Here is a 26709-nt window from a genome sequence, read left to right on the forward strand (position 1 = left end):
AAGCCATTTGCAAATGGTGAATATTGTACTGATTAATTTAAAAATATTGAATAAACCAACCTCCCAGTGTGGCTCAATGTTTGCGTGTCAGCCTATGAACCTATAGTTCACGGTTCAATTCCCGGTCAGGGCACATGCCTGGGTTGCAGGCTCCATGTCTAGGTTGCAGGCTCAATCCCCGGTGTGGGGTATGCAGGAGATACCTGATCAATGAGTCTCTCTCAATAAAAATATATTTTTAAAAAAACCAACCTTCAGGGAAATAAATGGTTGGATATAACAAAAGGATTAAATGGTTTGGGGGTTTTTTGGTAATTTTTAATTTTCTACTCTATACCTTTAAGAAAAAGTAAAAATATAAACAGGAAACTATGAAGAAAATAAATCTAACATGCAGGAAAATATATCTGATAGGATAGAAAATTTAGACTACAGTAAAGGTAAAATAGTGTGATAGTAAAAATGATTCCACTTACATAGCTATATACTGGATAAAATATATAATCTCTCTAGGCCTTGATTTCCTCATCTATAAAGTGAGGGGCTTGAATTAGATTATTACATCCCCTTTGCTTTTTAATCATTTATAATTTTGGATAGCCATAAACAAGAACACTTTAAAATAGAACAGAGAAGAACAGGTCTTCCTATATAATAAAAGCGTTCTGTGCAAATTGTCCCCTGGACAAGGAGTTGTCCGGGAGTTCAACCAGGGGGCTGGGCCGGCCCGGGGAAGGGAGGGAGGCCCTGGCCAACAGCCGCTAGGGACCCTACCAGTGCAAGAATTTTGTGCACTGGGCCTCCAGTATATAATAAAAGGTTTTATGATTAACTGATTTATGCATCTGCATAAAAGCTAGTTTCCTCTACTCAAATAAAAATGTTAATAAGCAAGGAATTACCATTTAGTATTCTCTTGTTCTTCTTGTTCTAGGAATGGCCTCTGCTTTTTCTTGGCCTGTTCTTCCAAAAGCCAACTTTTCCTCTTCAATCCCTTCTTATGTTCTGAATTCAGGTTTATACTCTGAACAACAGCTTCAATGACATCTGTAACCGTATCAGGACCAAGGTGTAGTGCTGTTCCTTCCTCATCTTCATTCAATTCTGGGCTGACAAACTGGGTAGCCTGGAATGCTTGCATTGATACCACAGCCTGGAGGGGACATTTCCGAGGTCGACCTGGTCTGCGTTTCACAAAGTTATTTCCTGTCCTGGCTTGTCTTTGAAGTTTTTTGGCTTTTAAAATTTTATTGACATGGTCCAGGTTTTTCTTGGTGGCCAAGATTTTATCATAATTGCACATTTTCCGAGCTTGGCGCTGCATAGCTTCCACTATACTTCTCTTAATATGATGAGGGGAACAGCTGCTTGGCAACTTTTCAGAAAGGAGTGAGATGCTATTACTGCAAGAGTCACTGGGGACTGCAGGCACTAGAAGGCCGTCTGGTTTTCCCATGGTTCGCTCCTTGCTGTGGCTATGGCCTGGACTACAGGAAGGTGGCACAGAGGCAGATGCAACCTCAGCATCAATATGTTTCTCCAGGGGCTCTTGGTCCTCATGTTGTACCATCCGCTGCAACAGACTATCCACAGAGTCATCCCCAGAAGAAACCAATCTTGGACTTCGAGAGGGAATTCCGTTCACTAAATAAGATGACAAATCACACAGATAAAAACTGAACACAGCTAGTTATTTAAATAACTTTTTACATAGGACAAAAGGTAAGAAATACTGCTCTATTTTTCACAGCAAGATTAAACATCATAATAACATACTCATTTGTCTTTCATAGCCAAGTTGACAGCATACTTTCATGAATAGGGTACATTTCAGTAACCATAATAAATTCAAAATTGACCCATATTTCCTTAATAATATGTGGATTAAAAAAAACAACAATTCTCATTCTCTGAGATGAAGAGCAGAAAGAAATATGAGTTAATTTCTTCAAAAATGAAGGTCTAATTAAAGGACTTGTCAGTTAAAGCAATCTTGGATCTTGGATAAAGACCTAAACTTTAAATATAGATAATATTGCGAGTTTAATGCCTTTTCTGACAATGTCTTAAGTGCAAAGGAATAGAAGTAAAACTCTCTTCTTAAGTAAAGCTTTAAAATTATAATTTAAAAAATCTGTACAGGTCTGGCTGGGTAGCTCAGCTGGTGAGTATCATCCTGATACACCAAGCTGTGATTCAGATTCCAGGGCAGGGCACATACAAGAATCAACCAATGGCCCTGGCTGGTTTGGCTCAGTGAATAGAGCGTTGGCCTGGGTACTGAGGGGTCCCGGGTTCGATTCTGGTCGGGGGCACATGCCCAGTTGTGGGCTTGATCTCAGAGGGAGGGGCGAGGGGGGGTGCAGGAGGCGGCCGATGGGTAATTCTCTCTCATCATTTATGTTTCTATCTCTCTCTCCCTCTCCCTTCCTCTCTGAAATCAATAAAAATATATATATAAAAAAATCAACCAATGAATGCATAATAAGTGGAACAACAAATGCATGTTTTTCTCTCTCCCTCTCACCACTCCCTCCCTCTCTCCTAATCTCTCAAAACAAACAAAACAAAAGAAAAACAAAAACAAAAAAAAGAAAAAAATCCTTGCCCAGCTGGTGTGGCTCCATGACTGAGCATCGACCCACGATCCTGGGTTCGATTCCCAGTCAGGGCACATGCCTGGGTTGCAGCTCAATCCCCAGTAGGGGGAGTGCAGGAGACAGCCAATCAATGATTCTCTATCATCATTGATTCAGTATTATCTGTGATTTTAGGCATCCACTGGAGTTCTTGGAACAGTTTCTCCATGGATAAGGGAGGACTACTGTATGTCTAGCTGGATACAAAGGAGTAAAAGGGGAAGACTATTATACTGTTTCAATGTACATTGTTACTGACTCCAGAGCAACTTTTTAAAATAAATATATTATATGTCAACTAGAGGCCCGATGCACAAAGATTTGTGCAAGAATAGGCCTTCCTTACCCTGGCTGCCGGCACCACCTTCGCTCCGACCCGGAGCTGCCCTTCCGCCTTCCCATGCTGCCCAGAGGCCCGGAGTGGCTGCAGTGGTGCAGAACGCCTGCGTCATCACCATGGCGACGACGCAAGCGTCCTGCCCCGCCCCGCCCCGCCCCCGGCCACTAGGCGCCTGCATATACAAATTAACCCAACATCTTTATTGAGTTAATTTGCATACTCACTCCTGATTGGCTGGTGGGCGTCACAAAGGTACGGTCAATTTGCATCTTATTCTTTCATTAGTGTAGATATAAATTATAGTTTTTATTATAAATATGCAATATTACATTTTAAGTCTATTCACAAGTAACAGATCAGAAATTATCTTTAAAGTCTGGTTAAAGAAACAGCACTTGCCTGTTGAAGAAGTACTTTCAGATGAAGACCTCTTCCGTGTAGGGCTACAGTTCATACTCTCTGATGGTCGTTGGGAAGACTTATCTAAGGTTGTTTGGGAACCTGGAGAGACAGGAAAAGATAGAAATCATAGGAAAATTCAAGTATAAAAATAACATTAAACCATACTGTGTTAGCACTGTAACATTTTAGTTGTTGCCACTGTCATTCCCTGTAATATGATTTTTGAGCTGACAGTAACAGGACAATAAGCAGAGGACAAACCACACTAGATGCTGCCAAAAGAATTTCACAGGTTTCATATACACAATTTCTTGTTAGATTAACAGATGGAAAACTAGTTTTAGTGGAAAAATGAACAGAATAATTCAGTTTTTATGTATTACTACTTTGAAACATATAATTGAGATGTTTATTGATAAAAACCACTAACAATATCCTAATAAAATCTGTTCCTGATTATTAACCATATAAACTGACAAACAAAACTTACAATGCAGTCTGATTGTTTCATTTACTAGAATCAGAGATGAAAATTAAAGAATTAGACCTAAAATCCACATATTCATCTAGAGGTAATTTTCATATTCTATGTTTTCCCGCTGCAGCATATTCTAGAAGTAACTAATTTATCCATGAAATAGAATAAACCCCCTTTAAAGCTGTACATAAAAGCTCACGAAGATAAACTCAATTTCCCTTCAAAACATCTCATAGTTTTACCAAAACACCAGGTCAATGCAGCATAATTTAACACATCTCTTATTTAAGAGATAAGTCATTCAGGAAAGATTATTTTCCTGACTAAAATATACTTGTTTCTCATTGGATTCCTTATAACCTAAAAAGCTAGCTATTGAGAATACATAAGGAATGTCAATTTCATTTTGTCAAAAAACTAGTAGCACTCTGAAATGTTCATTTTTAACTTGAAAAAGTTACAAATAAACAGCCTTACATATAACTGAAGGCACAAAAGGTACAAGAAATCAAATAATTGAAGATGAGATTTTTAAGATCTGACTCTAAATAAGAGTTAACTCCTTAATGAAGAAGGACAAACTCCTTAATGAAGAAGAAGGACAAATTGAAGAACAGAATGCAGCTGTTTCTAGTATCTCCATTTCTCTAAGAGAAAAAGTAAACCACGAGCTTTGTTTATATTACATATCTTCGATCTCATTACTGTAAATACTCTTTTAGCAGACTTTTTTAGCATTGCTCAGGTAAGATATAAGACTATGCATTGCCATTCAAGATTAACAAGTTAGATTTCTGGAAAATTGATGTTGTGATAGCATAGCCTACTTCTGAAACACAGTGATGACTAAGGTAAGATCTAATCAAGAAGCAAGACTTTTTATTATTGAATCTTAAAAATAGATACAAAAGGATTAAAAAAAACCCTAGACTATGGTTCAGATAAGATTTCCATCAAATAGCTAAATACAATAAAATACCTAAGAAGTAAAAGCCCAGGCATCAGTGAAGACATAACTTTAAGTATTCATACTTAATACTGGACAAATATTTCCTACTCAGAGAGACAGCCAGACAGAAGACAACAGTGGCCAAGAAGTTTGAGACATCATTGAACTCTCTTTATCTCTATTTTCTTAGATTAAGTGCTAAGGAAAGATGGGTTGGAGAGCACTTTCTATCAAGTCTTTCCTCTCAGTCACAAACTAACATTTATTGAATATAGTTTACATGCTTGGTACTATGCCAGACATTGTAGAGGTTGTGGAATAGATATAAAAACAGCATTACAGTCTGTCCTCAAGGAGCTTATTTTGGGTCATATATGTCAGCATATAATACATTTCAGGTGGCATTTGTGCCATCCATTCTTGAGCTCCATCTTCAGTTTTTAGGCTATTTGGTAATGTTTCCCAAATTCTTTGGTCATCTTCAAGAAATTCTTGATGAAGGCTTCAACTATACCTTTGATCATCAGGATATCCTGAGAATCACCCTGCCTGGCCTCACCCACCTCAGGGTAAAAGAGGGTACAGGCACTTTCTTCAAAGCTCCTTCTTTTGGTGGCATCTGGAGCTGCAGAGGAGGCAGTGGGAGGTGGAATGGGGGTCAGATCCCCGGAGATCGTTATTGGCAGCATTGTACAGCAATTCCTGAGAAACTGAAACAATTGAGAAAGAGATGGCTTAGCTTACTTAGCTTCTGAGCCATTTTTCATTTCCTGAAAGTAATGGAGGCCAGCAGCCTATTCTTAGGATTTAATAGGAGATTAGAATAAAATTTCATTCAGGAAGGTTCTCAATTTTCATTTTTAAAAGTCTGTCTGAATTCCCTGTTCAACAGAGCAGAACTGTTCTTGACAATATTCCATATTTGAGGGGAATAAAGTTGTATCCCTGAGACACCAATCTCTAGGGCTTGGTAATCATCAGATCTAGACTCTTATTTCATTTAAAAACATTGCTTAGCAGTAAGAGAATGAGGATTCCTGAAAACAATATTAACTAATGATGCAACCAAGTTTAAGACTGGAAAACGATGATATAAATTTATGTGCAAGAGGTAGCAACCTAAAAAAGACGTTCAAAAGCATGTTAAAATTGGCCTAATCATATGAAATCTGCAAACATTATCTACAAAACTGCCAGAAGTATACTGTTTTATAAGTGCCACTATGCAGTTGGGTGGCTGGCGAACAGCAAGATAATATCCAAAGAGAACAAGCATGTCTATTTCAAAAGAGACCTATATATCTTTTTCAAAACCTAAAACAGAATGCAATGCAGAGTTGAGTGTAGTATAGTGTTAAGTACATGGACTATGGAGTAAGGCATGGTGAGCTTGATTTTTGGCTCTGCTACAAATTAAACTATAAAATGCAGGCAAATAAATATACTTGAACGTTGGATTACTAACGCACTCTCACATTATGCCCAATTAGAAACTGGAACTAATTTAAAATATTAAGCACTTCTCTTAAATATAAGGAAGTACTGGTAAAACAAGTACCTCCAATTAAGAAGTACTAATAACATAGGTACCTCCAAGGCTGGTAGGTAACAGCAAGGTTGGAAAAAGCTCCTATGAAGTGAATCTTCTAATTCACTGATTCTTCACCATAGCTTCTCCAGGGTTGGGATTATGCCCTAGATTACATCAGTAAAACCAGATGTGAGAAATAATGAGTCACAACCTGAAGGTGTCTGGCTCTATTCAGCTCTATGCCAGGGGAGAAGGTAGTTTTCTGTTTTTCTTATTTGGCTCTTTGGTTCTTCTAAATCATAGTTCATTTTTCAGGGGAGTTCCTGCTTTGTTGCTATCTCCATCACGTGACAAATGTTTGTTCATGTCTCATACGTGGTCATTTTAGATCTGCCTGGAGGGATATGTGAAGACTCTCCGCTACTCACAGGACAAGAAGTTTAAGAAGTTTCCAGTTCAAGAAAATCATACCCTTCCTCAGATAATACACACAAAGAACACATATGATTTTAATTTTAGATACCAGAGAGTTCCACCATTTCTCATTTCAATATAGTGTAAAGCCAAATAATTAAGTACTTTATAAGTAAACAAAGAATGTAAATGGGAACTCCTCAATTCACAAAACTATTAGGTAGAAACACTACTGTCTCATCACTCAGACAACAGCTTCAGAAATAGGTTTAGAAATCTATACCCATAAATGAAGGAAGCAGAAAATATAGATTATGCACTAAATAAAATTGAACTTCAACATAAATGTAAGCTGATTACTACAATAAAGTAATTTTTTCAGTTAGAAAAATAGAGACCTCATGTAAAAAAAAAAAAGCAGACTACTAGTAAGGAGGGAAATTGAACAAAGAGAATATTATCAATTGGGATAATAAAAAGGGAATTAAGAATTAAAAACAAATTTGGAAATGTGAGTGAGCCCTGGAAGTTGTTTTGATAGGATTTTTGGATTTTATTTGGCCACTATTCGATGAGCTTTTAAAGATTAAGACAGGTTCTATGTCAAATTAGACAAAAAGGGGAAAGATGGTACTTTTATAGCAAAACTATAAGATGAAATCATGGATAAGAATGCCAGAAAGTTGAAAAAAACAAAAAAGAACATAACTGGATTTTAAAGGGATAAGCATCTGGAAATCTTCACATTATACACAACAATGAGTGGAAACCAAGAAGATGTTCTGAAGTTTATCTGCCACAAGACATCTTGATTGATGTTTACATAGGAGGCACTGAAATGTAAGATAAAAAAGGAATACTACATTTATAGATGCCTGGGTGTAAAGATAGAGTCAAATGGGCAAAGATATCCGCATAAATAGAGAAAATTTCCACTGATAATAGTATCTGTGGGGATGGGGGGAAGGCATTACAAAGAAAACACTGGAATAAAAAGATTCAAACTAATTCATTGAAGAATCCTAGACAACAAAAGGAAGAATTTGCAAATGTAAATTAGCAAAAAAACAACAGCAAGTGAATGAAACCAACAATAGTTGGATAAAACATGTATTTCCTTTAGTCTAAATCCATTATTAAATCTTTCATAACTTAATATAGCATAAATTTTGGTCATGCACTGTTGGGAGTTCAACACTAAAGACCCAAGTAACTATGCAATGCTTTGAATGAGCAACAGGTTCTTTGATGTTTCTAATGCTAGGAAGAAGTATCTTTGGGTAAAACAGAGTAAGTATGCTAGATTTGGAAGGATACTATGCAATAATCAGTTCAAAGAAAAATTGACTGTAAAATAACATTTAAAACAAATTTCTAACATTTAAATCATTATTTTTCACCAAAACAAAAATAGTTGCAAAATTTTAAGAAAGAAATTCCTTTTCCTTTATCATTTATAAGGCAAGGCTATTAGCAATGTTTGTTAGACACTGACTGAATCAAAACTGGTTATAATAAAAATGGTTACCATAGTAAAAGAATATGAACACAAAATACCAAACTATTTGAAAATGTCTGATCAAGGTTTTTTGTTTCAAGTTCCAAATCCTTTGCTTTGTTTCATAGTTCATAGTAGCCCTGGAAGCTTCTTTTGAATAAGGTGACTGCTGAGAGAGATATAAGAACTGGTTCCACAATAAAAACAGCTGATTCCAATTTCGGGAAACACATTTACTGAAAGCAAAAATTTTACCTGACTCACCAATTAAACGTAATAGAAGAGAAAATGATTCAGCTGGTGATTTTTAAGCTCAAAAGTCTGTTTGCTCCTATTTTATTTATTTTTCTTTTCTGTGTTTTTGCTTTTGTTTTTCTCCTTCTAATTGGGCTTTCCTCATAAGGCCCAAATCAGTTCACTGAAATGAAATTCTTCTGGAAATTCCCCAAACTGCACTAACCACTACAATAAATTTTTTGATTTCATCTCCACATGTTCATACTTCACTTATGGGTGTATCTTATACACCATGCTAGAGAAATTGTTATCAACCAGAAAATTCTGATCAATGCTTACATTCTTTAGTTAAAAAGAAAACAAAAATTGGTATACTTTGCTTCAACCATTATGCTTTTACAGTATTTATACTTTTTCTGAACAAAAAAAATTTACCACTAATTTATTCTTGGAGGACAAAATATTTATCAACACCTACAATAATTTCCCTCTGTTTTTTCCTATAATTTGTAATCTGTCAAAGCAAAAATACTACATGATAGTGCTCACCCCATTTTTGAAATCAGGTTACAGGTTCTGACATATGCAGCCAGCCATGAGTTGAAAATGTTAAAAATCAGGAATGGAATCTGCCACTACAGGTCACAAATTCTTTCTCACTGGGCCTATTTCATGTCTACCTAACACAGATACTTAATGAAATAGAATTAATTATCAGGATTGGGTGAAACCAGAAACCTGGGCCCACTTAAAGTGTATAATTTCATTTGCAACAAGCTGATTTTAGACTGTTAGTAGATAACAGCTAGTATAAAAGACTATGTAACTTAAGAAAAAGGTTAACCACCACACACATATCATTTATAATGACTAGACCTGCTATTCTTTTTAAGGTTTTATGAGATTTAATTTGTTTAGTCCCAAACTGCTTGAGTGATTAAATCAGTCTGAGCCCCTATCTATTAAAAAAAAAGGGAAGGTTAAATGCCCTGCTCCAGACTACATAAGAACTATCATTTCTATGTCACTAATCTGATTTCATTTACTTTTCCTCAAATTTACATCACCATAACTTTATCAATTGTCTGTTTTATTGAAACTAACAGTTATAAAGTGATCCCCCCAATAAATAGTACCCAACTGACACCACACAAGGTTATTGACTATATTGTCTGTGCTGCACTTTATATCCCGTTACCATTTTGTAACTACCAATTTGTACTTCTTACTTCCTTCACCCTTTCACCCCAGCTCCCCTGACTTATCAAATGACAACCATCAATTTGTTCTCTGTATATGTATTGTTCGTTTTGATTCCACATATAAATCATATGGTATTTGCCTTTCTGTCTGACTTATTTCACTTACCATAATACCCCATAAGTCCATCCATGTTGTTGTAAATAGTAAGATTTCATTCTTTTTTATGGCCAATTAATATTCCATTGCATATAGGTATGTACCACATCTTTATTCAATCATCTATGAATAGATGCTTAGGTTACTTACATATCTTGGCTATTACATGTGCAAATGTCCTTCTTTGTCTCTTATTATAGCCTTTGTTTTAAAGTCTATTTTGGGGCTCTAGCTGGTTTGGCTCAGTGGATAGAACATCGGCCTGTGGATTGAAAGGTCTCAGGTTCGATTGTGGTCAAGAGCACATGCCTGGGTTGCAGGCTCAATCCCCAGTGGGGGAGGCAGATGATTGATGATTCTCTCTCATCACTGCCGTTTCTCTCTCTCCCCCTTCCTCTCTGAAATCAATAAAAATATCTACACTAATAAAAGAGAAATATGCAAATTGACCATACTTTTGCAATGCCCACCAGCCAATCAGGAGTATGCCAATTAACCCAACAAACATGGCGGGTTAATTTGCATACACAGGCACGGAGTGAAGACTGAAAACTGAAGACGACTGAAGACTGAAGAGGCTTGGCTTATCTGCTGCAGCCGAAGTGGAGAAGCCTCGAGGCTTGGCTTCTCTGCCACGGCTGGCACGGAGAAGCCAAGCCTCACTGCAGCCGAAGCGGAGAAACCTAGCCTCGAGGTTTGGCTTCTCCACTGCAGCTGGAGCGAAGGCCTGGATCCCGGGTGCCGGAGGAAAACCGGTGCCGGCAGCCAGGGGAAGGAAGGCCTATTGCACGAATCTTCATGCAACGGGCCTCTAGTATCAAAAATAAAAAGTCTATTTTGGGCACTCCCGCTCAGCAATGCCTTTCCCTTCTCCTCTGATGAGTTAGTTACCTTTGCTTTGCTTTTCCTTTCCCTTTCCTAAGCTCCAAGAACCCTTCTTCTGCCTCTGTAATTTGGTTTTTGAGCCTATACAGCTCCACTATTTCACTTCTACTGCTCTTAATTTTCAATAAACTTTCTCTTATAATTTGGGGGGGGGGAGAGAAGAGTCTATTTTGTCTGTAAGTATTGTTACCCCATTTTTGTTCATTTTCATGAAATATCTTGTTCCATCCCTTTACTTTTAGTGTGTGTATGCGTGTCCTTTGATCTTAAGTATCCTGTAGACAGCAAGTGTATAAGTCTGTTTGCTTTTCCATTCAGCCACTCTATATATATCTATCCTTTTTTATTTTTCAATCCTCACCTGAGGACATGCTTAGAGAGAGGAAGAGGGGGGAAACATTGATGTGAGAGAGAAACATTGATCAGTTGCCTTCTGTACATGCTGCACCCGGGGATCAAACCTGCAACCCAGCTATGTGCCCTGACCCAGAATCAAACCAGTAACCTTCGGTGCACAAGACTATCAATCCTCAACCAACTCAGTCACTCTGGCTGGGCACCCTATGTCTTTTGATTGGCGTATTTAATCCATTTACTATTTAACATAATTATAATGATATTTAATGTAATTATTGCTATTATTTATACTTTTTCTTTCCTTTTTCTTCATCTTCTTTAAGAAGTCCCTTTAACTTTTCTTATAATACTAGTTCGGTGATGAACTCCTTTAGCTTTTTCTTGTCTGAGAAGCTCTTCATCTACCCTTGGATTCTAAATAATAGCCTTTCAGGGTAGAGTAATCTTTGTTATAGATCCTTGCTTTCCATCACTTTGAATATTTCAAATACCTTCTGGTCTGCAAAGTTTCTGTTGAGTAATCAGATGACAGTCTTATTGGAGCTCCCTTGTATATAACTCACTACTTTTCTCATGCTTCTTTTAGGATTCTCCTGTTGGCATATTCATTATGATGCATGTTGGTTTGGGCCTCTTTGGGTTTATCCTGTTTGGGTCTCTTTGTACTTCCTGGACTTGTATGTCTATTTCTCTCACTAGGTTAGGAAAGTTTTCAGTCATTATTGCTTCAAATATGTTCGCCATCACTTGTCCACTCATTCTCCTTCTGGTACCTCTGTGATGTGAATATCATCCAGAGTTCACTTATACTATCCTCATTAAAAACTTTTTATCCTTTTTGCTGTTCTGATTGGGTATTTTTTGCTACCTTGTACTCCAAATTGCTGATTTCTCTGCTTATTGTAATCTGCTATTGATTCCATCTAATGTATTCTTAACCCTTTGCACTCGCTTGCTTTTTTCTTGATTCCTTTATTCTAATGCTAACCATGTCGTGTTACACTAGACATCCGAGTGCAAAAGGTTAATTTCAGTTACTGTATTCATTTCTGACTGGTTCTTTTTTTATAGTTTCTATTACTGTGTAAGTTCTGAGTAAGTTCTCACTGAGTTCATCTTTTCTTCCCCTAAACTCATTGAGCATCTTTATAAAGTGTTTTTGAACTCTATCTGGTATATTACTTGCCTCCATTTTTATTTAGTTCTTTTTCTGGAGTTTTGTCATATTCTTTCATTTGTCTCCTCATTTTGGCTGCTTCCCTGCATTTGTTTCTATGTACTAGGTAGATCTGCTATGTCACTCAGCCTTTGCAGGGTGGCCTTATGTAGTATGGTGTCCTATGGGGCCCAGTGCAGATATTCCCGGGTCACCTGAGCTGAGTGGTCTAATTGTGTCCCTGGTGTGGGTTTTGTGTGCCCTCCTGCTGTAGTTGAGCCTTAACTGCTGCTGGCATGTCAGTTGGTAGGACTGACCCTCAGGCTGACTGGCTGAGGACTATATATGACTACAACGAATGGGCTGTTTTTCAGGGGCTGACCCCAGAGTAGAATTTGCTTTAGGGGGGCTCTGGTGCCTGCAGAGTCCATCCTTTGTGTGTGTCATTTGTGGATCTATTTGGATGGTGCTCTGGTGTTGTCTGAAGCTGGCCACCAGGTGTGTTGATCTTGGACCTCTTGGGAGGAGTTCTGGTACAGCTCCAGGCCTGTGTCTGACCTAAGGCCACCTGGTAGGAGCTACAAAGTGATCTGTGTTTGGTAGTTGACTCTGCTAGGCATGGAGGCATCTTGAAGAGACTGGGTGCCACTACTGCCAGAGGTCACTTAGCAAGAGGTGCAGTATAGGCCACCAGCTGCAGTTTGTTTGGGGTTTGCAAATCTTTGAGAGATTTTAAGAAAGTCCATAGTGTGAGCAATGGCTGGGTACTTGTGAGAAATTGTTGCTGAAAGCCCTAGCCAGTGGATAGAGCGTTGGCCTATGGACGGAAGGGTCCCAGGTTTGATTCTGGTCAAGGTCACAAACCTCGTTTGCAGGCTCCTCCCCTGCCCGGGCCAATGGATGTGTTTCTCTCACATTAATATTCTCTGTCTTTCCCTCTCTTTCCACTCTCTCTAAAAATCAATGGAAAAATATCCTTGGGTGAGGATTAAAAAAAAAAGAAATAGTTGCTGAAAAAGGTTCAGGTTGGGGCAAGACTCAGGGAATCACCAGGGTGGGAGGAGTGGTGTTGACCAAGTGGATGAACTCAGATATTGCACCCACCTGCACCTGCTGGCTGTGTGGGAGGGCTCAACAAAGAAACAATGGTGCCTGCCAGGACTTCTTTCTGGGAGAGAGCTGCCCCTCCAGCCCTTAACCTGAAGCCAGACAATTCAGTTCCTCCCCGCACGCCTCTGGAGCTTTTCAAGCCAGCAGGTGCAGGTGGGTGCCATATCTGAGTCACCTAGTCCTCAGATGGTTCTATAATTTAGTTGTAAATTTGATGTAGCCACAGAATGAGGCAAGCATAGTGTTTACTTCTCCATCTTGACTGAAAGTCCCTGATAGTCCACTCATTAAAAAAAAAAAATTTGTTTTTAAATAATTTTAAATTTACAGAAAAGTTGCAAAGACAGTACAGGGTAAGAATTCTCTTCCTTTACCCAGTTCCCTCTAATTTTTTTTTAAAAATATATTTTATTGATTTTTCACAGAGAGAAAGGGAGAGGGATAGAGAGCTAGAAACATCGATGAGAGAGATACATCGACCAGCTGCCTCCTGCACACCCCCAACTGGGGATGTGCCCGCAACCAATGTACATGCCCCCGACCGGAATCAAACCTGGGACCCTTCAGTCCGCAGACCGACGCTCTATCCACTGAGCCAAACCGGTTTCGGCCAGTTCCCTCTAATTTTAATATCTTATATAATTTTAGCACATTTGTCAAAACTATGAAATTAACATTGAGATAATTTTTTGACTTGTTTCTTTATTCCTGTTATAGGGCCCAATTTAGAATACCACACCGTATTTAGTTGTCATGTCTCCTTAATCTCCTCTAATCTGTGACAATTCCTCAATCTTTCCTTTTTTTTTTTTTTTTTTACAGGTCCTTGATACTTTTAAGGTGTACTGGCCAGGTATCTATAATAATAAAAGGGTAATATGCTAATTAGACCAGGAGACCTTCCGGACAAAGCTATGGTGGCAGGACTGAGGCAGAGGCGGTTAGGGGTGATCAGAATAGAAGGGGAGGCAGTTGGGGGTGAGCAGGCCGGCAGGATAGGGGCAGTTGGGGCGATCAGGCCAGAAAGGGGGGGTAGTTGGGGGCAAGCAGGCTGGCAGGCAGAGTGTTAGGGGCAATCAGGCAGGCAGGCAGGCGAGTGGTTAGGAGCCAGTGGTCCCGGATTGCGAGAGGGATGTCCCACAGGGATCGGGCCTAAACCAGCAGTCGGACATCCCCTGAGGGGTCCCAGATTGGAGAGGGCACAATGGGCTGAGGGACACCCCACCCCCCCGGTGTATGAATTTTGTGCACCAGGCCACTAGTTTTGTATAATGTTCTTTTTTAAAAAATGTTTTATTAGACTGGTGTTACAGGTTTTTGGAAAGAATTTCCAATCATATTATATCAAAGGATACATACTGCCATGATGGTTTATTATTGATGAAGTTAACCTTGTATTTGGCTAAGGTGCTGTGTGCTAGGCTTCTTTACTATAAAGTTACTATTTTTTTCCTTTCCATACTGTTCTTTGGAACTAGGTCACTAAATTCAGTCCATAATCAACAAGAAGGAAATTAAGTTCTACCTCCTTGAAGGGAATAGTTAAATATATTATAAGAAAGATTTGTCAAGTTCCTCCATTTATTTATTTAATCAATCATTTATTGATATTGGCATGAACTCATGGATATTTACATTATTCTTTAGGTTATAATCCAATACTTTTATTTATTTTCTTGCTTAAATTGTTTCAGCTTTGGCTCTTGAGATCTGTTCTAGAATAACAATGTCACAAAGATAATCGACAATTTTGGAATACATGATATAGTAAGTAGCCTTTTGGACATTTTAATAGGATACGAAGTAATGTATAATGAATATATCATCAAGTCATGTATGGAAAAAATATCAACTGAAGACCAAGGTCAATTAAAATTAGCACGATGTTTAGTTATGCTTTTTATTTAAGAAAAACGATGTGACACTGAAATAATCACAGATTGAGAAAATGCAATTATTTCCCTGACACTATAAGAAAAGAGTAAATAATAAACTGGACAAAATTGCTACAAAATTTAAAGCTGTAAGAATTTTAATTGTCTGCATTTCCTCATTTCCCTTTCATTCCTTAACCTGCAGAAATCTAACATTTGACACTATGGAAATGGCTGTTAAGATCACAAAAGGTAATCTGCCAAAGCAAACTATCTACTTTTAAGTCCTTATCTAACAGATGTCTGTAGCACCTGGCACTCTTGACTACAAGCTCCCTTAGAAAACCCAGTGTGTCCCCCTAAATATCATTGTTCCTTATGGCTTCAACAATCACATCTAAAACTTGTAGTTTCAGGTTTCTCTTTTGAGCAACAGATCCTTTTATCTCACTAAATAGCATAAACCCACATCCTTTTTCTATCTATCTCCAACCTTCTCCTTTTGCATACCTCCTACCTCTTTTTCACTTCACCACATCACCAACCAACTGCCCAAGAAGACATTCTAAAATCTTTCCCCCTTTCCTTCCTTTTGTAAATTTACTTCTGAATATGTCTTCACTATCTCTAAGTTAAAGCCCCTATACTATTTGGGTGGGAAATTTTCCAAACTGGTCCACCTGATCTTTCTCTAATTAATCTATCATACCATGATCAATATAAGCTCAGACAAATCATTTTTCTACTTTAAAACTATAAATTCCCATTGACTATAGGGTAAATGCCAAACTACTTGGTATCTTATATAAACAAGAGGCTTTACCTGTCTTTCCAGCCTCATCTCCTGGGTCCCAGATCAGACTACAGTTATCTAAACACAGTATCAGACCCAGAGAAGCTTATTTATAAGATACAGTCTTCACCCTCCACTCTTTGCATACTGAACCAAAACATTTTCCTAGTTCCTTTTAAGTAAGTCTCTCTCTTCTGTGTTCCCCAAAACATGTTGTGAATATCTCAACTTTAGCAGCTACCAATAATTATTTGTGTACATGTCTATTTTCTGCTAAACTATAAATTCCTTGAGAGTGGAAATTATATCTCATTCATGTTTGTATTCCTTCACCTGGCAAACAACAGACACAGAATATCTGCTGAAGGGACAGCTACTATCAAAATAGTTAAGATTAAAAGAAAAATCAAATACATCAAGCTTTGCCTAAACAAAGTAAATTCTTACTTTCAAAGTGATTTGATTAAAAGTTACCTCATGACTTATTTAGAACTTTTATTTTCCTTAACTAAAAATATTTTTTCTCAACTGGTTTTAAGTGGATAGGTAAGCCAATTTTCATGTGTACCTAAAATAAAATTCCTATTAAAAAACAAGCTCCATTTCTATCCACTTATCAACAGTAATTGTGAAGAGGAGAGATTCCAAGATACAATCCAATTAACAGAAGAATGTAAATTTGCGATATAATAATACAGGAGTGGGCTACTGTAGGTTTACAGTTGTATGGAAAATAATATAATAATTAGTAGTACAAAAATAAACTGTTTCAGTTACTCCCAAGTGTAAACCTACTTTCTATCCACCCTTGTATATCTGTTCTTTGTCTCCGATTCCTGGCGTAGTTTCAAAAACCCTTGGAATTCTCTTGAGTATAGGAGTGTGCATTATGCCAAAGCAGTAACTTAAGATGGACCCAGAGAGAAACTCAGGATGGGGCTTGGCTATTAGAAAGACCAACCATGATTAGAGGGTTGAAACTTTGGGCCAGCCCAATCTAAAGTGGATGAAAGGGAACTAGAGATTGAGTTCAAGTACATGGCCAATGATTTACTCATTCATGCCTATATAACGAAGCCCCAATCAAAACTCTAGACACAGAAGTCTAGTGGAGCTTCTTGATTGGTGAATACAATGATGTGCGGGGAGGGCAATACACCCACAAAGAGAGGGAATGGAAGCTCTGTATCCCCCGTTCTGCCCAGACAATGCCCCATGCATCTCTTCAATTCCTAATCTGTATCTTTTAAAATAAAACTGTAATCATAAATAAGTGATTTCAGTAAGTTCTGTGAGTAGTTCTACCAAATTATCAAACCTGAAGGATTGTGGGAAGCCCCAAATTTGTAGTAGGCTAGGCAGAAGTGTGGGAGAATTGGGGACAATGAAATTTTCAGCTAGCATCTTAAATGGAGGCAGTCATACTTAGAACTTTGCTCTTAACTTGTGGGGTCTTCCCTAACTGCAGGTATCAGAAATGAAATGTCCCAGCCAGTGTGGCTCAGTAGTTGAGCATTGACCCATGAAACAGGTCACTGGTTTGATTCCCAGTTAGGGCACATGCCCGGGTTGTGGGCTTGATCCCCAGTACGGGGTGTGCAGGAAGCAGCTAATCAATGTTTCTCTCTCATCATTGATGTTTCAAATCTCTTTCTTCCTCTCTCTGAAATCAATAAAAACATATTTAGAATTTTTTTTTTTAAAGAAAACAAAATGAAATGAATTGTGTAGGAAAACCAGTTGGTGACAGAAAACGGGTGTCGGAGCAACGACTTCAGAGAGGTCTCAATATTTTTGTATGTTATTTTTTTTAAAGGAGAGTGTAAAAAAGGACAAGTTCTTGTTCTTAAAGTAGATATTTTGCATCAGATAAATTACCCTGCTATTTCATTCCCTGAGGACCCCGAAATCAAGCTCACATTCACCCTCACCCTAAGTCCTTTATGTGGCCTCTTGGATGCCTTTAATGTCCATGTAGATGATACAGTCAACAACCTAACCTGACATCTCACTTCACCTTCACCTAAATTTCTCCAACTCTTCTAAACTCCTTCTCACAACTTTTAAAAAACATATATATTTTTAATGTATCTTTTTATATATGTACTAGAGGCCCAATGCACGAAATTCGTACACTGGGTGGGGAGGGGAGGGATGACGGCGGGGGGGGGGGGGGGGGAGGTGATCCCCTCTCAGCCCGGCCTGTGTCCTCTCGCAGTCCAGGAGCCCTCAGGGGATGTCCCACTTCCACCGAGTCGGGAGAGGCTCCCGCCACCGCCGCTACGCTCCCCAGCCGTGAGCCTGGCTGGCTCAGGGCTTCTGGCTGAGCAGCACTCCCACTGTGGGAACGCGCTGACCACCAGGGAGCAGCTCCTGCGTTGAGCGTCTGCCCCCTGGTGGTCAGTGTGTGTCATAGCAACCGGTCGTTCTAGTCCCTTAGGCTTCTATATATAGAGATACTTCACTAAAAGGTCTCAGATTGCCTATCTCTCTATCATTAAACAAATATTAAAGATGCACAAAACTAAAGAATGTTCAGCTTTTTCCACCAAGGTAGCTTTTATTTTTCAAAAGTTCATAAATAATGAAAATCAGGAATACAAACTTGTTTTTGAGGGTTTTATCATTTCCTGAAATGCACAAGTTTTTAAACTTCTGGGTGAATAATACCATGTAACATATGTGTGCTTACTATGTGCAAATCACTTTGAAAAACACTTCTTATAACCATACTAATCCCATTTTATCAGAAGTGATTTTGAGTCTTAAAAAAAGTTTACTTGGAGAATCTGATGAAACATATGCACTTTCTCCTAAAACATACATACAATTTTACTTACTACATCAGAGGTTTCATGAATGTCCCAAAGTTATTTATAAAGCCTCAGAATTGAAATCTTTGATAAAAACAACAACTCCTGCCCTGACGGGTTTGGCTCAGTGGATAGAGCGTTGGCCTGTGGACTCAAGGGTCCCAGGTTCGATTCCGGTCAAGGGCATGTACCTTGGTTGCGGGCACATCCCCAGTAGGGGGCGTGCAGGAGGCAGCTGATCGATGTTTCTCTCTCATCGATGTTTCTAGCTCTCTATCCCTCTCCCTTCCTCTATGTAAAAAATCAATAAAAAATATTTAAAAAAAAAAAACAACTCCTGACTTAGAGATATCTTCTATATCAATGATTTTCAACTTGTGTGCTCAAGAGGCACACTGATGTGCCACATGGATTTTTAAAACATGCAATACTTGATTATTTAGTCAGGGCACTGACCTCTTTTACCCAACACAATAGCTGTCCAATGTGAATGAATCAAAATTATGCCTTTTTTTTTTGTCAGGTTGGCAAAAATATTTGTTATGTATGCCATGAGAAGTTGAAAATTACTGTCCCATTTGAATGGGTAATGCTTCCTCTTTCTTAATTTATATATTTTCATTTCTTAAAAGACACTTTCTAGACATTACAAATGCATTATTTAATTTGTTTCATGTTATTTTATATCCAATTGAAGCAACTTTTAAAGATACTTAAAGGCACTCTACAAATGAAGTTCCTCTGAATATTCAGTTAAATTTTATAGGTTGATAATTTGAACGCTTAGATTTTTATTATGAGACATACAGAATTAATAAAATACTCTCCCTAGAACAAGAAGTATTTGTAACTATTGGATTAGTGTATACAAAAAAAATCCTGAATAGTGACCAACAGATAGCTATGAGCCATTTCTCACTAAAGAAACTGTAATACGTAAGTAATTTTTCTTGGTTTTCAAAAGATAACTGTTATTTCTTGTTTTCATAATGGTATCTCTTCTCAAAATTCAAAATTCATGCAAAGACCAGTCTTATCTTACTTCTCACATCTATTGAAAATGAGAACTTCACCCTGGCGAGTATAGCTAAATTGGTTGAACGTCATCCCATGTACTGAAGGTTTACCAGTTCAATTCCCAGTCAGGCCACATGCCCAGATTGTGGGTTCGATTCCTGGGTGGGGTGCATATAACTGACTTATGTTTCTCTCTCTCTTTCTCTCAAAGAAAATGGGGGGATGAGGACAAATATGTGATACCTTAATCAATAAAGAAATAAAAAAAGAAAAGAAAAAGAAACTTTTAAATAAAAACCAGTAGATCTATTAAAAGTTCATGTACATGGCCCTGGCTGATATTCCTCAGTTGGTGGGGCATCGTACTGTGCACCAAAAGGTTGCCAGTTCAATTCCCAATCAGGGTACATGCCTGGGTTGCAGGCTCAATTCCTGGTAGAAGGCATGCAGGAGGCAGCCAATCTATGTTCCTCTCTCCTCCCTTTTCTCCCTCTAAAAATCAACAAGTAATCTATTTCGCTAACACAAGATAACAGGCAACAAAATGACCCTCTTACCTGTCAAGTTCTGTACTGCCCTTTCACTGGAAGGCAGTGGCTCCTTTCTGTGAGGCCGATTTAGTGAAGTGTCCTGTGCAGAAAACAGTCCAGGGTTATCAGTTAATTTCTTCCGGCCACTGGAGTTAGGGTTTGAAACTCTGCAGCTGCCTATTGCACTTGTGAAAAGGTTTGTATGTTCATCACTGCTGGCTGGATCAGAGTTGGGAGTGAATCCTCCAAGGGATAAAGTTGGAGAACTTTCCGAACAGTCAATCTGTAAAGGTGTCTGCAATCCCAAGGCCAATGGACTAGATTCTGAAGGCTCTCGATGGATCCACTGTTCTTCTCTATTTATTAAACTTTTTGAAGGAGAAAGATGAGGGCAGGATATATGACACCGGTGCTTTTCCTTATGTTTATATCGTTCTCCAACAGTATCCTTTCCAAATCGATAGCGTTTCAAAGTCTCCAGGACAGATCTGGAAGAGCCACTGTCCATGGAAACTTGGGGTTGCTCAGAAGAACGGTGTTCTCTATGTTTATGGCGGTGCCTGTGTTTGTGCTCGACCATCCAACCATAGGCCATCTCAGGAGGGACACTAGGGTAGGTACTCATGGAAAGGAGGGGAGTCCTGCTGGTTGTAAGAAAGGCCTCCTGTCGAAGTAGCTTATGCTTTTTCTTATGGTATTTGGTGGGATTGAGAAGTAAATGACCAGTATGCATATAGGAAGGAGGTGGAAGTGGAGTAGTGAAAGAAGGAGATGGAGGAGGTGGATAAAGAGTGGGGGGATACCTTCCATAGTAACCTAATCCTATGGGAGCAGCTGTAAGGGGTGAGGGAGAGTAAGGCATGCCATAAGAGGGATAGAATCCAGTACTAGAAAGAGGAAAACTAAGGCTATGCATAAAAGGCATTTCAGCCATTGCCTCTCTCATCTTAGGGGGTCTCCCTCTCTTCTTTTTTAAGTCAGGTTTTCGAATGTAGTGCAAAGGATCTAAGGGGAAAGAAGGGTGTGTATAGAAACTATTAAAATTGATTCGAAAAATAGTTGGCAGGAGGTCTCGGGGGATAAAATGATGACTTCGATGGGTGATTCGAATTTCACTTAGACGACTTATTAATTCCTCCAGCTCTGCAATAAAGTCTGGATCCTGTCTATTTCGGAGTTGGGGATATTTCTTTTTCCGTTTTCGTTTCTGCCTTTTCAACTTGTCATAGCTGAGGTAATCATGATTCCTGCGCTTACATTTATGTTTATGTTTTTCTTTAAGACTGCTGAGAACTGTAGAGGTTTCAGGGGGAATCAGAGAAACATGCTCAAAGGAATGCCTTCTCTTTTTTTGCCCACAAAATTTCTCTGCCCTGTCTGATGTGCTGTTATTATCTGTTCCAATTCCACTATCACTGGGAATGGTCTCATCACTATGAGACTCACTAATGGGAGAAGGAGTAGCTTCTTTCAGAGATGTGAGTTCACTCAAATGTGAAGGAGAATTGGGCAACAAAGTAGGAGGAGATAATCGCCTCCTCCCTTTTGAGGCCTTCTTCATTGCAAGAGTCTGAATCATACTGCCCTGTCTGGAGTGTAAATGCAAATATGGCACTGAACTGGGTTCAACAAAGCCTGCATCACTACTTACAGGGCTCTGACCGCCACTAGTCCCAGAAGACTGAGAACAAATAGGTGATGGAAGAATCTCAGAACTACTAGCAGATGAAGGCAGTAAAGGGGGAAGGATCTGTCCTAATGCTGATCCAGCTGCCTGCTGAGCTGTTTGCTCAAGAACAGCAAGGCTAGTAGGGCTACCAGAAAGAATGCCATTTAAGACAGTTTTTGGTTTCCGACCCCTCCTCTTTCCTATGTAAATGGTTCCTTTCTTGCTGACATTTATCTGTTGGCCCAATTTAGAGCCAAATGTAGCAGCAAGACTTGACACTGTATTATGGAGTTTGGATTGCACTTTCCCTTTATTACTTGATTCTACAGAGCTTGAAAGAATCTGATTCAACAGTTTCTTTCTCTTTAAAGTCTTCATTTTATTTATTTTGCGGATAATTGTTTTCATCAATTGTCCATTGTTTCTCTTGATTTTTTTATCTGGTTCCATCTCAAGGTCATTCATACTACAGACAGTTGGCCTATGACTGTCATCTAGGTCATCTGGATCTGGAAGTTGATCCTCACTCTCAAAGAAATCACTACTACTTCTATGGTTGTCACTTTCAGATTCTAGCTTGCTTGGACTTTCGGTGGCAACAAATGGAGCCACTGATAGTACAGGTGGCTTCATCTTGACTGGTGACCTCATTTGCCTCTTAGGTCTGCCTCTCTTTTTCGGGAAAGGAGACACAGACAGACTTTGTTTGAAGGAAGGAATTTCAATTTCTGGTTGCAAAATTGGAGGTTCTTGTTCTTCCTTAGACTGCAAAGAAAAAACTTTAGAGGCAGGGATTTTTAAAGTCCTCTTAGGTGGACCTTCCAGTTGAGGCATCTCTTTAGATTTAGGTCTTCCTCTTTTGGGCTTATAAATATCAGACAAAAGGTCACTAGACACACACATACTGGAGGATAGTTTGTGAGTAGCAAAAGACTTATGAGATGGTTTTTCACCGTCAGTTAAGAGAGCAAGAGATGGAGTTGTAGATTTGCTCAACTTTGGCAATCGGCGTTTAAGGAAATCATGATCTACAAATGAAGATGGTCCAATGTTTTTCATAAACTTGGCTGGCTCAGAATTACTATTCGATAGTGAGCTACATGAAACATTTTTAAAAAGCTCTGATCTTTCTAATTCTAGCCCTTTTGGAGACCGGCATGTGCTTCTTGCCACCACTTTAGTCCACCGAGCTTTTCTTCCTTTCCTTTTTTTTAATGGTTTGGACTGCAAACTAGTGCTTAGGCTCTCAGCAACTTGGCAGTGTTTGTCAGAGGCAGTTACTGCACCAAGTTTTAGAAAAGGGTTGTTACTAAATAAACTAGTGAAGTTAACAACTGAAGGGGTAATTGTATGAATACTGGATTCAGAAGTCAAACTTGGCTTTTTTCCTAGAGAAGAGCTTATTCTTGGAATATCTAGATGTGTAGTTTTTGAATCATTTAGCTCTTTATCAATCCCTTTACATTCAATATTCATGCTATGACCCACAGACCTGTGACCAATGTTCAAGTGGGCACTTTCGGAAGTAAATTGGTTCTTTCCACCAGATTCAGAAATTTCTTCCATTAGTTCTGTGGTAGGACTTAAAAGTAATGAATTAGGAGCCAAGTGTAGTGAAGTTTCAGGGGGACTTCTGGTTAAAGGATTAACAGATACAGTAGGTGATGGGGAAGGGAGAGTGCTTTCTCCTACTGCACTAAAAGGGGATTTAGCTGTAGATGCATCAGAAGCACCTCCCCTTTGAAAGTCTGGAGAAGTGCAATATACGGGAGGTTGCTTTTCATGCTTTGAGGTTTCATATGACCCCCTTTCACTGGATGAGAAACTATCTTGCTGAATGCATGTTCCTTCATTAAACATTTCTTTCTCCAAATTAATGATTTCTTTTCGAACTGAGAACTTTTCCAATATGCTTTCTTTACTCTGTCGTATAACATTCTTCTCAAAAGTTTTGCTGTTGGCACTGTCTTTCAGGGATTCAGAAAGTTCCTGACTTTCATGGCTCTTGATGTTTGTACAGGAAGCCTTAAATGACTCCTGAGTGGAGAGCAGTGCTTCAGCTTTAAGGTTTAGGGCATCTTTACTGACCAGTCCTACTACAGGACAACTCACTAGTTTCTTTCCAATGTCCTTATTAACTAATCCCATTGTTGAATTTGCTACGATCTTCTTTGCACAGTCCTTGGCCACTAGGCTAACAGTAGAACCCAATTTCTTTCCCAGGTCTTTATTAACCAGTCCAACTACAGTGCCAAATCCTAACTTCTTTCCAGATTCCTTATTCACTAAACCTGGAACAATACCAATTCCTAGCTTCTTTCCTGAATCCTTGCTCAGCAGTCCTACTGTAGTGATAGTCCCTGGCTTTTTGCCTAAATCTTTATTAATGAATACCGCTGTAGTGCCAGTTCCTAGTTTTTTCACAGAGTCCTTACTGACCAATCCTACTGTTGCATTAAACACTGGCTTTTTCCCAGGATCTTTAGTTACCAATCCAACTGCTGTGCTGATTGCTGGTTTTTTTATTAAGTCCTTATGTATTATCCCAGCTACAGAACCAACACCTGCTTTCCTGATCAAATCCTTGCTAACCAATCCTGAAATAGTAGTACCAGTTCCTAACTTCTTCGGTTTTGTCTTGGAAGACTTGGAGGGGGGACAAGTTGCAATAAGGTGTGCCAACTTTTCTGTTACACTTGTTCCTCCATTAAGTAATGTTTTGTTCTTTAAATCAGGATCCCGGCTACCAACAACAGTAGATGATGTTGCATTAATGTAATCTGTCATTTCTGAGTGTATTGGAGAAAGCTTCTTGGATAAAGAATTGTTTTCTCCCTGTGAATGAAGATGGATACTTTCTTCAGAATGGCATTGAATGGCTGAAACATCACCTGATTTCTTGTACAACTTTGAAAGGTCCTAAAATATGAACAAGAAAAAGGTTTTAGAGAGGATAAACTTTATACCACTTCAATTCAGTATTCAGTCCAACAAACTTATTGATCACATGTCAGATATAAGATAGGCAATAGTCCTTTTAAAAAAACCATCTAACGGAACTAGAACAAATAATCCTAAAGTTTATAAGAAATCATAACCGACAGTGAGCGGCCAAAGCACTCTTGAGAAAAAGAACAAAGTTGAAGATACCATGCTCCCTGATTTCAAACTAATATTACAAAGCTACAATAATAAAAAAAAGTATGGTACTTGCACAAAAACAGACACATAGATCAATGAAACAGAATAGAGCCCAGAAACAAATGCACATGTGTATGGTCAATCTACATCAAAGGAGGCAAGGATATACAATGGAGAAATGACAGTCTTCTCAGATGCATGTACAGGTACATGGGAAAAAATGAACAGGTGATACCTTAACCTTATAATATGTTTCATACTTGAAAAGACTAATTGTTCCTTTCTGTATTACATAGAAATTCCTTGGTTATTTTATTTATACCATTATTGAGATACAATTCACATACCATAAAATTCACCCATTTATAGCACAGATTCAATAGTTTTTAATATCTTCACAGAGCTATGCAACTGTTATTGGTGGAAGTGGAGTTCATTTTGTGAATTAATTTTTAAAAATATTTTCTAGCTCAATAAACTGATGGTACTCAAGAATACTATAAATTTTATTTTATGTTAATTATTTTTAATCCTTACCTGGGAATATGTTATATTGATTTTTAGAGAGAGAGTCAAGGACAGAGAGGGAGAAACATCAATGTAAGAGAGAAACATCCATCAGTTGCTTCCTGTACTTGCCCAAACCAGGGATTGAACCAGCCACCTAGGTATGTGCCCTGACCAGGAATCAAACCCACAACTTTTCTGGTGTATGGGATGATGTTCCATTCAACTGAGCCACTCGGCCAGGGCCTGATTTTATTTCCTTTATAATCTTAAATTCATGCTCCGTAAGGAATTCATTTTTTCAGCAAATAGGTATCAAGTACCTACAATTTAAATGCTAAGAATAACAGCAGTAAAAAAAAAAAAAATCCCTTTCACCATGGAGGTTTCATTCTAATGCACGAGAGGGGTAGAGGCAATAAAAGATAAGATGTACTATGAAGAAAATCAGAGCATGAAAACAGAAGAGGAAAAGACTAGGGTTGGCCCTAGCCGGTTTGGCTCAGTGGATAGAGCGTCGGCCCGCGAACTGAAAGGTCCCAGGTTCAATTCTGGTCAAGGGCACATGCCCGGGTTGTGGGCTCGATCCCTAGTGGGGGACTTGCAGGAGGCAGCAGATCCATGATTCTCTCTCATCATGGATATTTCTACCATTCTCTCTCCCTCTCCCTTCCTCTCTGAAATTAATAAAAACATATTTTTTAAAAAAGACAAAAAAAAAAAAAAGACTAGGGTTGGTAGAAAACTAATCAGATAGTTTTGGCTCTGTCTGATCGAATAAAAGGAAAAAGTCTTAAATATAATTTATAGTATTTCCCAAGTGGCTAGGTAGGGGCTCTTTCTGACCATGTTGCACATGGTACCCAGAACACTTTGTGATATTTATTTGAGGTCAATAAATATATAATTAAAAAAAAAAAGACTAGGGTTAGAAAGGATTTGCAATTTTAGAACAGGTTGTCAAAAGATTACATTTACAGAGAAACACAAAGGAAGTGAAAGAGGGATCT

General features: G+C 38.6%; 1 protein-coding gene across 3 annotated transcripts in view; it reads right to left on the reverse strand.

The window, feature by feature from the left end:
* Positions 1–26709, reverse strand: part of ASH1L (ASH1 like histone lysine methyltransferase) — a 121993-nt gene that overhangs the window by 71510 nt on the left and 23774 nt on the right. For 2 of the 3 annotated variants that reach the window (XM_079760917.1, XM_079760916.1), the window contains exons 4-6: positions 20410–24970; positions 3379–3480; positions 903–1644 (exon numbers count right to left, since the gene is read on the reverse strand). In XM_079760917.1, coding sequence (XP_079617043.1) covers positions 903–1644; positions 3379–3480; positions 20410–24970 — 5405 coding nt within the window. Of the gene's footprint in view, positions 1–902; positions 1645–3378; positions 3481–5322; positions 5519–20409; positions 24971–26709 lie in introns of those variants that run through there. The other variant, XM_079760918.1, reaches the window with a different exon arrangement.

This window comes from Cnephaeus nilssonii (genome assembly GCF_951640355.1).
Source record: "Cnephaeus nilssonii genome assembly, chromosome: 21".
Lineage (NCBI taxonomy): Eukaryota > Metazoa > Chordata > Mammalia > Chiroptera > Vespertilionidae > Cnephaeus > Cnephaeus nilssonii.